At 40.2% G+C, this 17,108-nt stretch overlaps 1 protein-coding gene across 1 annotated transcript in view; it reads left to right on the forward strand.

The window, feature by feature from the left end:
- The window catches only part of DCHS2 (dachsous cadherin-related 2), a 242,405-nt gene that overhangs the window by 210,576 nt on the left and 14,721 nt on the right, over positions 1–17,108 (forward strand). Inside the window, exons 15-16 of the mRNA XM_019441220.2 lie at positions 8,554–8,765; positions 13,193–13,344. Coding sequence (XP_019296765.2) covers positions 8,554–8,765; positions 13,193–13,344 — 364 coding nt within the window. The remainder of the gene's footprint in view (positions 1–8,553; positions 8,766–13,192; positions 13,345–17,108) is intronic.

Here is a 17,108-nt window from a genome sequence, read left to right on the forward strand (position 1 = left end):
ATTAATGAGGAGTAGCAAAGAATAAGCAGCAGCCGAGATCATAAAATAGAACACAACCATCATTGGTGCTCCCTCTGAGCCCTTTTCTGATTGCATCCTTTCTCTCTACTGCTCCAGGCTGACTAATGTCCCAACTTCAGGGATAATCACTCTCTCGTGACTTACAGGAAACGCACTTCTATACAATAAAGCTGTTTAAGGTTGCTTATTTTTGAATTTTATATAAATGGATTCCTAGTCTACGTATTTTATTGAAATTTGATTCCTTTTATTCAAAATTAGAATCCTTCTTGTTAATGTGTGCAGATGGGGTTCTTTCATTTTCATTTCTTTGTGGCTTTCAGTTGTCAGTCTATGTCACAACTTATTTATCCATTCCACTGCTGATGGACAGGGAGGTTTTCCTGTGTGGGGATACAATAACAAGCGCTCTTAGGAGAAACCTTGTACGTGTCTTCTGGCACATATGTAAAGAGTTCTCTAGGCCCTAGAGTATAGGCTGGGCATATACATCAGAGGATGCATATGTTCGGCATTACAGATAGTGCCAAATTGTTCTACAAACTGCTTTGTCCCACTTCACGTGCCACCAGCACCGAATGGGGGCAATCACGGTTGTTTGCGTCCTTTCTTACGCCAATCTGGCAGGTGCGAAGTGGTATCTCACTGGGGTTGTAATTTGCATTTCTGTATTACTCATGAATCTGAGCATTTTCTATAGTTTATTGGCCATTCCTATTTTCTCCCATATGAAAAATGCAGACTGATACACTTTGCTATTTTTCTACTGGGTTGTTTATGTTTCTCTTTCTGAAGCCTACAGATTTTTAACATATTTTATTAGCATTTGTCCTTTGCTTTTTTTAAATGTTTGTTTATTTTGAGAGAGTGAGCAGGGAAGAAGGGCAGGGAGAAAGGGAGACAGAGAATCCCAAGCAGGCTCTGCGCTGTCAGCACAGGAACCGTGAAATCATGACCTGACCCAAAATCAAGAGTCAGACACTTAACCAACTGAGCCACCCAGGCACCCTCTTTGTCTGTTTTTTTTTTCTTTTGAAAATTTTTACTTTGTGACTTGTCTTTCACTCTCTTACTGGCACATTTTTATTTTAGTTAGAATTAATCAGCCTTTTACTTTATGATTTTCCCGTTTTGTAGGTGAAGAGACTCTTCCCTATCCTGAGATCATGAATATATTGTTACAGTGTCTTTTAAGCTTTTTATAGTTTTCCTGTGTTTCATGTTTACATGTGTAGTGCATCTAGAATTGAGTTTCATGTTTTGCATGAGTTAGGGATAACTTTCCTTTTTCTTTTTCTTCTTCTTTTTTAAAAAGAGGATTCCCAGTTATCCCAATCGCAAAACCCTCACGGTCATGTTATTTTCCCATGACCCTTTAGAGGCTCCTTGACTCCTTTGCATTCATCTCCTTTTCTATCCACACAGCACTACCACACTCCCTCACACGTAGGCTTTCTAATCAGTTTTCATACCAAGGAAGCAGCCCCATCCTCCTGTTCTTCAGGAGTATATTAGATGTTATTGGCCCTTTGCTCTAATATAAATCATTGTACCCACTTGCCAAGTTTTCACACACACACACACACACACACACACACACACACACACACACACACACATATATGTATACACACACACACACACACACACACACAGCCTATTGGGATTTTTTTTCCAAGAAAAGAAGATTTATTCATAAGTCTTTGGGTGATGGAACATCACCTTTCATGCATCGACACCTTTCATGCATTTAGCCCATGTAATCATGGCATGCATATTTAATTTCAGGTGAAACCTCATCCTAATTAACAAAGAAAATGTCCAAAACAGTTGCATAGCCCCAATCTAGAATTAAGTAATTAAGTTATCAGGCCAAAGTATCCTCCTCACAAAGCCCTGTATAGCTATGTAGGATAGTTAATAATCATCTACCAAAGCTTCTCTTTTTTAAAACTGTGGTAAACTCTTTTTTAACACTATTTTTCTCTCTTTTAGCAAAATTTTAAGTGGGCAACACAGTATTGCTAACTATTGGGGTAGTGTTGTCTCTCAGATTTCTAGAACTTAGGCATCTTGCATAACTAAAACTTTATACCCCCTGAACAGCAACTCTCCATTGCCCCTCCCCCATGGCAGCTGGCTGCCACAATTCTACTCCTTGCCCCTAGGAATTTGACTATTTTAGATACCTCATATAAGTGGAATCATGCAATATTTGTCTTTCTGTGACTTAACCTAATTCCTCAGGGTTCGTCCATGTTGTCACATATGGCGGGATTTTCTTCTTTGTTAAGACTGAATAATGTGCCATTGTATGTATACACTACATTTTCTTTATTCATTCATCCATCAACAGACGTTTAGGTTGCTAGAATTTTTTTATTGGAATTGTATCAATTCTAAATATCAGTTTGGGGAAAACTAATATCTTTATGGTATTGTCTTCTAATTCAGGGATAATATATAAAATCACATCCATTTATTCCTTAATATATTTTTTTTTAATTTTTTTTCAACGTTTTTTATTTATTTTTGGGACAGAGAGAGACAGAGCATGAACGGGGGAGGGGCAGAGAGAGAGGGAGACACAGAATCGGAAACAGGCTCCAGGCTCCGAGCCATCAGCCCAGAGCCTGACGCGGGGCTCGAACTCACGGACCGCGAGATCGTGACCTGGCTGAAGTCGGACGCTTAACCGACTGCGCCATCCAGGCGCCCCTCCTTAATATATTTTAATACAGGTTTACATTTTTTATACCAGGCATGAATGGTTCTTGTTAGATTTAGTCTAAATACTTTATACTTTTTCTTGCTAAAGTAAATGGAAAAAATGATTTTTATGACAGTGCTGTTAGGTATACTTCAAATTGGCTTTTACATTTTAATTTAGTACCTAGCAAACCTGTAAACTCTTATTGGTTCTAATATTTTTCTGAACATTCAAAATATACAATCATTACCTGAAAATGACCATTTCCCCCTGTGTTTGTTGGAGTTATATAGCTATCTTCTAACATTAACCAATATCCTGCTCCTGAATAATACAAGAGACTTAGAATTCTTTATCTCCAAATATCCCTGTTTCAATTTATAAATTTTTGTGGGTTATAATTTTAGTTCTTTCAAATTAGACATGATGAATATTTTTAAACAGATTTATCTGCTTCTTTGCTAACTGTTCTTTCTTACATCTCAGACTTTCCTCTGCTTTTATCTTCTTTCTGCCTGAAGTACATCCTGTAGTGAGAGTCTGTCATAGTAAACTTCTTCAGATTTTGGTTGTCTAAAAATATCTTTGTTTAATTCTTGTTTTCCAAAGATATTTTTGCTGGTCTAAGTTCACAGTTATTTTCTCTCATCACATTTAAGATATTATCCTACTGTCTTCTGGTTCCTAATTGTTGCCTTAAGAAGTCAGCTGTTGATCTAAATATAACTTATTTGTATCTTTTTGGGGGGAACTCTAGTTGGACAAGTATTGAGCCAGACACTCTCTCCTACATTTATCTTTCATATTTTTATCTCCTTGCCCCTTTGTCTTCAATCTAGGGAACTGTATTTTTTATTTCCAGAAGTTCCCTTTGGTTCTTTGTCAACAATTCCCGGTCTTGTAAAAAAAAATAATATCTCTTTTTGGGGTGCCTGGGTGGCTCAGTCAGTTGGGCATCTGACTTCAGCTAAGGTCATGATCTCACGGTGTGTGGGTTCAAGCCCCACATCGGGCTCTGTGTTGACAGCTCAGAGCCTAGAGCCTGCTTCAGATTCTGTGTCTCCTTCTTTGCCCCTCTCCCGCTTGTGCTCTGTCTCTGTCTCTCAAAAATAAATAAATGTGAAAAAAAATTTTTTTAAGTAATCTCTTTTTTAAAAATCGAAGTATAGTTAACACACGGTGTTACCTCAGTTTCAGGTACAACATAGTGATTTGACAAGCCTATAGGTTATATACTTCACTCACCACAAGTGTAACTGCCCTCTGTCACCATACACTGCTATTACAATATTATTGACTATATCCCCTATGCGGTACCTTTCATCCCTGTGATTTATCCATTCCATAATTGGAAACCTGTAAGAAAGTAGTCTCGTATTCCTTGCTCATGTTTCAAAGCTTTTAAAAATGTATTTAAACATATGTGAAAGTCACATTCTGTGTCCAATAATTCCAGCATCTTAAATCTTTGATGATTTATTCATATTTCTGTGGATTTGCTACCTTTCACTCATGGTACTTTATTTCTCTGTGATTTTTGTACTCATTAACTATGAGCTGCTCATTATCCTTGAAACTTTTTCTTGGAGGATTCTTTGCAGACCAGATTGAATTCATGCCCTTGAGAGGGGATTTGTTTTCCTTCTGCAAATTGCCTGGGTACATCATCAAGCAAAGAGTAGCCTAAATTTAATTATTGAAGGTTTTTACAAATATATAGCTGTGAAAGTATGGCTACCATAAATTGTGCTTAAGTTAATGAATTCACAGCAGAAACTTTTTCTCCCTCCCAACCAACACCAAGGTCAAGAAAAACAGGTTTCTGTGCATCAGTTCTTCACTTGTTTTTGTCTTTTAAATATTGATCATTCACCTGAGGCATAGGTAGCCTTTGAGTTTACAGCTTTATTCCAGGTTTTCCACTAGGCTCTTCACCTTTTGGGTTCGGGCCTCTTCCCTTGCTTTTCTACCCCGTGGGACTATCAGAGATGAATCTCAAGGAAGAAGGTTGGAGACTTTTCGAATAAAAATGGGATTTTAGTGCTTGCTTAACTCCATGGATTACTGTTTTCAGTTATTTTTTTGTCCTCTGAGGATTGCTTTCTGCTATACCAACTCAACAATTCATTTCAATACACACACACACACACACACACACACTTCATCAAGCATTTTAGTTGTTTTTATTATGAGGTCTTCCAAACTGCTGTCAAGAAACTTTTTTAAAAACCTTTTATTATATTCATCTTTCATGCCACCTTCGTCGCATAATCTTCAAACTTGTGTGTAAAGGTACCTAATATAGCCTTTATAATAAATACATATTTTTAAATAAGTGGGGTTTTTAAAAATTTTTTTTAATGTTTATTTATTTTTGAGAGAGAAAGAGGCAGAATGCTCTGGGTTAGGGGCAGAGAGAGAGGAAGACACAGAATCCAAAGCAGACTCCAGGCTCCAAGCTGTCAGCACAGAGCCCAATGTGGGGCTCGAACCCATGAGCTGTGAGATCATGACCTGAGCCAAAGTCGGACACTCAACCGACTGAGCCACCCAGGCGCCCCTATGATATATATGTATTTTAAGCCATTATACCAGTTAAAATAGAAAACTGGTGTGTATGAAAAATCAGCAAAGTTCTCTAAGGTTATGATTACTCTTCTTAAAGGTAAAAATGTGAGAAATCCATTTTATTAGTTACTGATTTAATAAGTTACGATAACATGGATCTCTGATGAGAACTGTTTTCTGTCTGTGCCAGTGTTTTCCCTCTTTTGTAGTCACAAACCAAAGGTTTACTTTTATATTCAAACTCCTTGTCACTTTAGCTTAAAAACATCTACTCACTGTCCAAACCAGAAAGAATTTTGAAGTTTTACTAACGTCATGTATGTAAATAACAAATGGTAGTATTCAACCATGATTTGGTAGATTAACATAAAACAAAGTGATCAAATTTGCAATGTTTTGAGGATGCAGTTTTAGCAGGAGATAGTTTAAAAGCTTTTGGACAACATAAATATTTATCACATTCTGCTTTGGGTATATACATATGCACATGCACAGTTTGTAATGGATTGAAGTAACCTGATTATGCTCTTGAGCATTTAGCATTTGAAGAATCTAAATCTCAGTTTGATGTGTATTTGATAACTTGGGCAAAAGCTCCATGTGTACATATATCAGAAAGAAAATGTTACTGCAGTTTCATTCTCACGTTGTTATATCACTGGCACAGTAACACGGAAGAATGAACACGAAGTTGGTATCCACAAGGCTTTTACTGTAAGGAAAACGTGGACTACTGCCCGTAATGAGAGCTCAGTGGTTCTCGCATCTCACTGGTGACAGTAAATCCTCGATATCTCTGAGAAGAATATACACATATCTTCCAAGGCAAAGGCGGGTCTAGTAGGTGTGCCAGCCCTGAGTCATCTGACAGACGGGTTCTTGTCTTTCTTACTTACACAACGTTCACAGCATATGCCGATTATTATGCCAAAAATAAAAACCGGGCAAGGAAAGCATTAGAACTGCAGATCCATTCCAAGTGCAAAATTCCAATTATCAAAGCCTAGACACCAGCGTTTTATTAAAAAATCCGCTTTGATCTGCGCTATAATTGGCACACTTTCTACTAAGTGACACTGGCAATATAGTGTTGCATTTCTATTTTATTTTTCTTTTGCTAACAGTAACAGAACATGATAGCAAGCTAAGTGCTCTGCTTGGTGGAGACAGAGTGCTTTGGGCCTACCTCAGTCTGGGGTTCCTTGGCCATTTGGGGCTGGGGGCTCAGCCCCTGTTCCACAGTTTCTGAAGACCAGCTTCTTTCATCATCAGCTCATCAAAATGCACCTTTATGATTTTTCCAGCTGCCAACAGTCATATCTACCCTAAGTTTTCCGTCAGGGGTGTTGGTAACATCAGATGGTGGTTTGTAAATGTAGTTTGGTTTTCTGAATTGATAACTGGTGACAATAAATAAAAGTGAGTTTGTGAAATTTCAACTTTTGTAGTGTAGTGAGTTACTCTTATAGAATATACTTAATTTTTCTTAATAACAGAATAGAAGCTATAAAACGCCCCCCAAAACAACAACAAAAAACCTCTCAATACCAAAGTTAGGATACTAGAGCAAGGTATGATTTCCATTAACATCCAGGTAAGTACCTAAGAGCCTGACGTTTTCTTGGGCTACGCTGGTTGTCTAGGGAAACTGGTTCCAATAGAACAGGAAGAACTGTGGCTTCCAGGCCATATTTCCAGAAACAGTACAGGTTCTTTCACCTGAAGATCAAACTTCAATTAGTCCATGGCTATTAAATGTTTTCTTTCTAAATTTAGAGCTTTTATAGATACTTGTCTATACCTGATGATGGTGGGGATGAGAAACATGGGTAGGACACTGCAATCTAGATCATGTTCCTGCAAAGGAACATTCTAAATATGCACTCTATTCTTTCTCCCAGCAATCCTATAAAGTCATTATTAATATCCTCATTTTCTAGAAGAGGAAACCCAGCTCCATGGAACCTGAATAACTTACTGGTGGTAGAGCCAGGTAATTTACCTAAACTAAATAGCCAGGGCTAGGATTTATGCTTGGTTTCACGTGTCTCAAACTCCAAATCTGTGCTCATTCAATGAATCTCCATTTGAGGAATTTCTGACAGTAAGAACTAAGTAAATTATGATACTAAGATAATAATAGTCATAAATTCAGTAAGAAATTTGACAGTAAAAAGGGAGAAAAAACAGAGCAGAAAGTAGAGAAGGAAATTATATTGGGGGGGACGTTTTCTTAAATTGGGGGAGAAACTTGTACAAGGTATAAGCCTCAAGAGTCAGTTTCCCTAACCTGGTTAGGGTTAATGTGTATTATTGAGTGCCTTCGGTAGGCCAGACCCTGAGCTAAGTAGGTACTGGGGATATGACGGTCGGTGCAAGAGACAGGCAGCCATCCATACCTGTGTGAGCTTCTAAACCAAGAGGAGTAACCAGACTGGAATAGGTGAGTACAGTAAATGCAGAAACTTTGTGAGAGTCTGTTGCAGGCTGACCATAGTGATGGTACATACAGAGGTGGCTGATCTGGAAAGATCCCTGAGGAAGCACAGAAGTGGGGACCATGCCAGGCAGATGGAAAAGCATGCATGGCGACTCTGAAATGAGAATTTGAGGAACAGAACATTTATGAGAGTTGTGAGCAGAGCAGAGAGAGTAAAGTGGGGACTGGCACAAAGGAGACTCCTTAGGCAGGAAAGTCCTGAGCAAGTTGACCCTGTGGTGGTTAAAAATGCTGAGCTCTATCATAATCATTGTGGAAAAGCATGGAAGGGATTTATGTGGAACAATGACAGTGTCCATTTGTATTATTCAGTTCAGAATGGGAACTGGATTAACAGAGACCAGGTGAGTGATCTCACAGGACCCCTAAAGCAAAGGACAAGATGGAAAATACCGGTGGCTTGGAGGAAGGCAGCAACAGCGAAGATGGAGGGTGGATTGAAAAGACATTTGAAAGGTCAACTTTGCAGACATGGTTATGGACTAAATATGGAGAGAGAAGGGTGATTTAAGAGACAGCTCCCACATTTCAGCTATTTCATAGTTTCTTTCCCTCCTCATGTCTGAACCTTGCAAATACCAGCACATTCTCAACTTTTTTCACAATGACCCCAGTCGGGAGGGAAGGGAGGCTGGCCAATGGGAGACTTTCAGGGACAGGTGATGGTGCAAGCGTTTGAGTCAAAGGTGATTTGGAACTTCTTAAATAATTAACTACAACATCATTTTTTTTTTCTCCCTCGGAATAAAAATAGGAGAACTCACTGTGAAAGAACCCAAGTTTCTGGATTTTGAAGTCAGAAATGAAGTACAACTCATCATTTTAGCAGAAAGTAGGGGGCATAGGGCCTTCAGCAAAGTAGCAGTCTTGATCCAAGATGTGAATGATAATTTACCGTGCTTTGAGCAGAGCGTATACCAAGTATCAGTGCCTGAAGGCCAGTTCTACAATGCTCGCATCATACAGGTAACAGAAATGTGTTTTGTGGATGTGTGAGTGTGTGGGGATTGTTATCAGTATACATCAAAATATCTAAAGCTTTTTCTAGGACATAAATGAAATATTTCCAGGGATATAAAATGTGTGATGAACTGGATGAAAGCTTAGGTTGAAGGAAGTCTGAAGTTTAGAGTTTCTGAGTTCACGTTTCTTCCTCTCTTCATCCCATGCTCAGTTAGTACCCACCTGCTGTCCCTAGGGACTCTGTCCAGCACCAGCAGGGAGTATACAAGGGCACAAAAACACCTCATCTTGCCATGTGTACAATTTAGTGGGGAAGTCAGAAAAGTAAGTATATAATTTAAAGGCACGTTATTATGTTAAATAGAAGTGCCTATTTAATGTCATGAGAGCAAAGAGGAGACACAAACTCTTCCTGGAGAAACAGCATAAGGCTTCACAGAAGAATGATATTTACACTTGGTCTTCAAGGGTGAGCAGGTACTCGCCAGGGGGAGCTGTAGCCAGAGCAACGTGGACTGAGGCACAGATGCATGGGAGAGCTCCCTGGGTTCAAAATTTGCGGACATTTTATGTGAAAGGCACAGAACCGCTGTTTCCAGCCTAATGCCATCTCAGAAAAAAGGGCCAGGCCGTGAAAAAGATCATCTGTTGTTAAGGTAGTCTTGTTCAGGCTCTAAAACCCACTCATCCTTGATAGTCTCTCTTCCTACTTTGGGACTCGTACCCAGTTTTACCTTTCCCATCACAGTTGAATTGCTGTTTTATACTCAAGAACTTGGACATTTGGAAATGCACAACCCCGTGGGAACCTGCACGGGAAATCAGTATAAAAACCCCTTCCTGGCAAAGTCAGCGGCATACCAGGGCCTTCCCTTTGGCCTTTGTAACCCCTCTACTGTGATCCGGCCCCTAGTGATGATGATCACACTCCTTTCTCTCTAGGTGGATGGGGTCAGGAGGCTAGATGACAGGTTAGTACACTTGGTGGACAAGACCTCCCACAATGCTCTGCTGTGCAGCTACCCTCACCTGCATATGGAGAGATGCCTTTGTTTGACTTCCAGGTCAGTTCCAGATACACATGTGCCCCTCTGTTGGTGCAGACAAGACCAGTGCAGTCTCAGGAGTCTTGGAGTCTTAGCTCCATGCCCCAGGATTTCCTCTGCTCTTTTTGCAGATTTCTTTTGTGTGACAGTAGCCTGATGGCTGCAGTCGCCAGCCTGTCCCACAAGTGCTGTGTCTTTACTTCGGCTTCAGCCATGACTGAGATGTTGAAGAAGAAAGCAAGGGCATTCACTTTTCCAATCTGTATCACCCTGCGCAGTGATGCCTGTTTAGCGGGGATGACAGACGCCTCCAGAGCCACTGTGTGGCCTGCTTTGTCACAGAGGGCCCCTGCCCTGGGATGCTGATGCCTTGCACTTCTTTGTCATGCATCCTGACTCGGATAGAGCTAGACTGCTCAGTGTGGAATACAAGAAGGTGAAGACACTGTTAAAGCCCAGGTACAACAAGTGAGTGAGAGCCTGACCCACCAGTGCGTCCGATTAGGTCAAACTTCAAGAAGGCTGAGTCAGGGACAGATACAATGAACTTTGTTCTTCACATTTTAGGTCATTTGACTCTCTCAGGAAACCAGACCTGCCATCTCCCTGTGTTTCTGTTCAGAGAAATAAGAACTTATTTCTGGAATTACAGTTCCAGAAATAAGGTTCTGGAGTTACAGTACTTGTGGTAGTTCTTGCTTTTGCCGGCACACTGTCCAGACTTCCCGCTTTTGGTTATAGCCCCGCAAACTTACCTTAGGAACTGCCCATCCCCCGTCAGATGCAGTCTTGGTGAGATTGTCAGCCAAGGTAGTGACTTGTCCCCTGTCCCTGTCCCCTGTCAAAGGTGTTGTCATCTGCCTCAGTCTCATACAGACTTTCTCTCCCTAGAATTTGAATCTTGAGTGGTAAGACACCAGCACAGAGGCACAGGAGAGCTGACTTATCTTGGTGGAAACAGTTCAAAGCTGTGCCCCCAGAGTGGCCCAGGTTCTTGGCCTTCACCCGGACACTATCTTCCTTTTTCTTTTTTAATGGGCTTTTTAAATTTTTTATTTCTATTTGAAAGAGAGAGAGAGAGAGCACATGAGTGGTGGAGGGGAGCAGATAGAGAGAATCTTAAGCAGGCTCCATGCTTAGCATGGAGCCTGACATCGGGCTCAATCCCATGACCCTGGGGTCATGACTTGAGCCAAAATCAAGAGTTGGATGCTTAAGTGACTGAGCCACCCAGGTGCCCCGGAATACTATCTTTTTTTTTTTTAATGTTTATTTATTTTAGAGACAGAGGACAAGTGGGGGAAGGGCAGAGAGAGAGGGAGACACAGAATCTGAAGCAGGCTCCAGGCTCTGAGCTGTCAGCCCAGAGTCCGACATGGGGCTTGAACCCACGAACCGTGAGATTATAACCTGAGCCAAAGTCGGACACTTAACCGACTGAACCACCCAGGCACCTCAGAATGCCGTCTTTCGGATCCATTTCTCCTGGCTAAGTTAGCCCTGGCAGATATGTACTGCTGGCATCCTAAAACCCTAACTGATACACCTCCTGGGAGACCTACTCTCTGTAACACTTCAAGCACTCAGGGGACACGATGGGTTTTATTCTACCCAGATGCATATGAGTTTCTTTTCCTGGTGATCTCGAAGGAACTGTGTATTGCTGCCTTTCTTTACTGAGTAGCTGACTTGGGTGCCCTCCTGATGAGGTCCTCGATGTCCCACTTGGGCCACTCAGGATCCCCTGAGATCTGGCAACAGTGTGAAGGATAGATTGAGAGGGGAAGGAGTTAGAAGCAAACGCCCATCAGGACAGCAGTCACCCAGGAGAGAGATGATGGGAATGTGAGGTGTAGTCAGGCCAAAGCTGAGGGACACAGAGGATAAAAATAAGTAGAAAAAAATTTTAATTAATCAGTAAATTTATTCTTAAACAAGATCTCGAACTCACTAATAGAATTAGTTTTGTGATTAAAATGTAATGCAGACTAAATAATATATCTCCATGGAGAATGATGCAAAACTTCTGTTTCATCCTCAATATTACTTTGATAATTTACTAAATAAATGATCAGGATCTAAATTTGCTAGCACGAAATCTAGGCTGTTTCATTAATTAAAAGTCCTTCTCAAATGAGACTTTCAATAAAATATGAAAAAATCAACATATGGCCTATTTTACAGGCAATACTTTAAGCAGGAAAAACAGCAAATGAACGACTACCATTCACTATGCAGGGATTTCTTCCATTTTCTGGTACTGGCATGAATCTAAATATAGTACTGGAAGCCCTCTATTCAAGCAAATTAGATTTCTTTTCAAGTACAGTACCTTGTTTTATCATACTTTATTGTACTTCACAGGTACTGTATTTTTTTTTTTTTTTTACCAACTGAAGGTTTATGGCAGCCTGCATCAAGCAAGTCTACTGGCACCATTTTTCCAACAGCATTTGCTCACGTTGTGTCACAGTTTGGTAATTCCTGCAATATTCACACTTTTTCGTTATTACTATATCTGCTATGGTGATATCGATCAGTGGTTTCTTGAGATGGAAGCCCTACCTGGTGAACGTGCTGTGAACACTGCTGGAATGACAACAAAGGATTTAGAATATTCCAGAAACTGAGTTGAAAAAGCAGGGGCAAGGTTTGGGATGACTGGCTCCCATTTTGAAAGAAGTTCTCCCGTGGGTAAAATGCTATCAAACAGCATCACATGCTACAGAGAAATCATTCATGAAAGGAAGAGTCAATGGATGTGGCAAACTTCATTGTCGTCTCATTTTAAGAAATTGCCACAGCCACCCCAGCCTTCGCCAACCAGCACCCTGGTCAGTCGGCAGCCGTCAACACAGAGGCAAGACTCACTGAAAGTTCAGATGATGGTTAGCATTTTTTAGCAATAAAGTATTTTTAAATGAAGATATGCACATTGTTTCTTTAGATACAATGCTATGGCACACTTAATAGACTACAGTAGAGTGTAAACATAACTTTTATATGCACTGGCAACAAAAAATTCATTTTCCTTGCTTCATTACAATATTTGTTTTATTTTGGTGGTCTGGAACTGAACCCGCAATAACTCTGAGGTATCCCTGTATTTTTTCCTCTTGCCTAAAATTATAGTTCAAAACATGTGCTACTCCCACTGAAAGTTATTTGGAAATCCTTTGAATGAGCATGCAGAATATTTTTCTCACCCATTTCCTACTGTATTATAAATGTAAGCTTCAGCCATTTGTTGCTAGTCCTTTGATCATTGTTTTTAGAGCGTGTTTGACAATTCATAATTATTTCACAGTGTATTTGTCTGAAAAACAGCCTAAACCCATATTGCAGATAACACTCTTATCTAATGGAAGAGTTGCTTCCTCACAGGTTTTTGCTACCGACCTGGACAGTGGATTGAATGGCTTCATTGAGTACTCTATTCTCTCTGGGAACCAAGGGGACGCCTTCCACATGGACGCGCTGAGTGGTGTAGTGACAGCAAATGCGATTCTAGATTATGAGTTCACCAATTCCTACAGGTCTGTCCCAGACTCAGGTCCATTTTGCTCATTTATTCTGCTTGTTGCTGACAAAATTGTTGCTTTGGCCATGACTTCCTGTTATGTAAGTTTAAGTTGTAAAACATGTTTCCCTTTGATCCAACTTATGATCACCCTTGTGATACACTGAAGGAGTCTTAGAAAGTATTTGCTATTTGGAAGAGGTGATTACACTGGAAGAACTTTAGGGTCCCCTGTAGTTCTGAGCTTTTATGAATGTTGGATGCTATTAAGTACTAAATGAGAGACCTTAAAAAAGACAGTATTTGTGAAATGCCTACTGAATTATAGAGTGCTCTATAATTGTTATTGTTTTTTTAAAATAGTGAAGACTGAATGACATTTCTTTTTTTAATTCTTTTTTCTTAAAGTTTATTTCTGAGAAAGAGAGAGAGAGACAGAGAGAGAGAGAGAGACAGAGAGAGAGGGAGAATATGAAGGGCAGGAAGAGAGGGAGACAGAGAATCTGAAACAGGCTCCAGGCTCTGAGCTGTCAGCACAGAGCCAGATGCAGGGCTCAAACCCACAAACCTCGAGATCATGACCTGAGCCAAAGTCAGACGTTTAACAGACTGAGCCACCCAGGCACCCCTCTCTTTTTAAGTCTGTCCTCAGTTTTGTGTATGAAAGTACAATCCTGTCATCGGGTCCTTGTGGCAGTATTGTATCCTAACAGAAATGATCTTGTTAAGCATACATTTCAACATTAAATATATTTTGTCTAGAGTTCAAGGTACACAGAATTATGCAGAATTCTATAAAAGAGAATACTAGTGTTGTGGGTCTTCTAGTCATTTTTAAAAGTCAGTGCTACAAAAGTCTAGCTATACCTGCAGATATAGTTATGGCATCACAGTCTATAAAAGAAAAAGGAAAAGACTCTAAGGAATGCAAAATGTCCAAGTATGGGGATTGCCTCAAGAATGATGGCCCAGCCTTGCACGCGATTTGACAGGCGAACATGGTTTCTCTGTAAGTGCCAATAAGGAGCGAGCCATAGGCTATATGAGTGAGTGGGAGAAATCAGGTGCACGCTGGGGCTTATTCTGCAGGCCTGAGCCAAGGCACACGCATCTACTCTACTTTGGGAAGAAAACATAGCAAACTTAACCTTGTTTGTCTCTGGAGAAGTGGTCATGGGGGAAAGCTGGGGTCAGAGGCTTGGCTTTCTCATTGTGCATTTCAGGGTGCTTTATATTCATATATTTCGTACATTCTTCTGAAAGGCCTTACACATACAGCGTTTCCCTCAATCTTCAGAGCCCCCTCCTGAGGAAGCTAAGGAGCATTTTCTCATTCACAGGGTAAGACAGCAGACACACGGTGGCTTGCTGAGGGCCACAGAACCACTTAATGATCAAACATAGGCTCACGCCCAAGTGTTCTGATTTTGACTCACGCTGTTTCCACTGTACGGCCTACAGAGCAGACCTTCTACGCAGGGGAAAAACAGGCATATGAAAGACCCGAGTGCCAATGATCTCCTAGGCCAGGCTACTTTCATGTTTTATGAAGAAAGTGCAGTAGACGCATGTGGTTGAGCCGCGAGAACGGATTACAGTGGGATCTGTTACAGGGCGGATTGGATTAATTAACCTCTGAAAACCTTCCCGGCTCTAAAAATTTGATTGTTTAGTTCTTTTTGTTTAATATATTTCAAAATATGACTTCAAAAGCATTTTAAAAGTTTAAGAACTTACCCTGTAATAGCCAGTAGGATTTTTTTTGAGTAATATTTTAATGTAATCAATTGTTATGATACTTATTGTATAAATATATTAAAACCGGCTGTATAAGTATGTTAAAACCCATTTCTGCTACATTGTTTCTACAGTCGTTTTAAGCCTAGAGCCGGTTTTGTCTCTCTGTAGATGACTGCAGGTAATTCTCAGCCTAGTGTCACCTGAGTGATTACAAATTCGGAGATTATTGAAGGTCTGCTGTGTTCTAGGAACTAAGCATTTCCGGATTGTAATGACTTTCTGCCCTAACGTTCTTTTTACTCAATGGAGCCTAATTAGCAATTAAATCTGACTCCTTTCAGCTTTTTCCTATTTGCGTCATCATTTCAATGTTCCCAACGTCTAAATTGGCCCCAGTATTTAAAAGTGCCCCTCTCCAATTCCCCATGAAGAATTTCACTCAAGGCTAGAGAAGCAGGAATTGAGAGACTTTGAACTATACACACACTGCCACTGAGAGATAAAGAGACAACCATCGCGCGCACGCGCTCACACCCACGCACCGCTGAGCCACCCTCCCCACCCCCGCCCCCCAGTCTCCACTATCACCAAGGCCAGGAAATATTTTAAATCTCCTGCCTGTTTATGTTCTCCCCTTAGGCTTCTCTTCCTCTTTAGGGCTTTCGCTGATATTTAAAGTGGTGGGAAATGCGGGATGATTTTCCCCTAGCCTCCTACATCATTAGTGGATGCTTTGGAAATGGTGCCATTTAGCCTTTTGACTTTCCTTTTGAAGTATTGCTATTTTGTCAGCAATTGGATTTCTGCAATTTCAGCAATTGGATTGAAGAAAACATTCCCAATTCTAACCCTCTGTTTTACAATATAAAATGAAGGGAAAATCAGTTATGATTATACTCAATATAAATGCATTAAATAAAAATTAAATGATTTTTAGATCTCATATTAAGCCACATATAAGAAAATTCAGTGGAGAGGTGATGACAAATTATAAAATAGCCCTTAGGTTCTATCTGACTGATATTTCTGATTTTTAAAAACTATTTACCAAGCGTGAGGCCAGGGATGTAAAGATGTGTGAAAGAGTTCTTGTTTTTAGGGAATCAAGTGCCATTATAACCCATGACAGAAGGCATATTAATAATCACAATATTTACAGGTGTGCCTGGGTGGCCCAGTCAGTTAAATGTCCGGCTCAATTTTGGTTCAGGTCATGATTTCACAGTTTGTGAGCTCTGCACTGATGACATGAAGCCTGCTTGGGATTCTCTCACTCCCTCTGTCTTTGCCTCTCCCCTGCTCATTCTCTCTCTCTGTCTCTGTCTCTCTCTTAAAATAAGCTTAAAAAATAATCACAATAGTTGCCATTTATGGAGCTGCCTTATATGTCAAGTTTTCATAACAGATTAAGATTTACAGAAAGAGGAAATTGAAGTTCAGAGAGGTAAAGGTTTTTGCCAAAAAATATGCAGCGTGTAAATGGTAGAATGGATGGGATTTTTGCCCATGTGAGTGGTCATTGTAGGCTTCCTACTCTACCATGTGAATGAATCTGTAAAGTCCATACTTGTATATTTATGAAATCCAAAACAGAAAAGGAAAAAAAAACTTTAGGCAAATATGAGTTAAAGGTTTAAAACTCCAATTTCTGTAGCATAAATATTCAAGGTCAAAGAGCAACACTAAACTCATACTCTCCACAGAGGGCTCATTACAACCTGGAGAGAAATAGTGCAAAGCAGTTATGTATACAAGGTAGGAAGTGGACTGCAATGTGAATTATCTTTTCCAAGATACATGACTCATAAACAGCAGCGCTGGAATGGCAACCCCATTTTGTTGATTCCCCATGAAAAAGGAATAAAAGACATTTTGGGAAAAAAGCCAGAAATTCATGGATATGCAAAAGTGTTTGGTATGTTTGGCAGTAACAAGGGGTGCATGCACCTGAGAAGCACCTGTGTGTGGGGTAATGAAAAAGAGGCTGAGGACACAGAGGAAAAGGAGAAAGGTAGTCAAAGGTACAAAGTTTCAGTTACA

Source organism: Panthera pardus, unplaced genomic scaffold, assembly GCF_024362965.1.
Source record: "Panthera pardus isolate Hobbes unplaced genomic scaffold, ASM2436296v1 HiC_scaffold_13, whole genome shotgun sequence".
NCBI classification, from domain to species: Eukaryota; Metazoa; Chordata; class Mammalia; order Carnivora; family Felidae; genus Panthera; species Panthera pardus.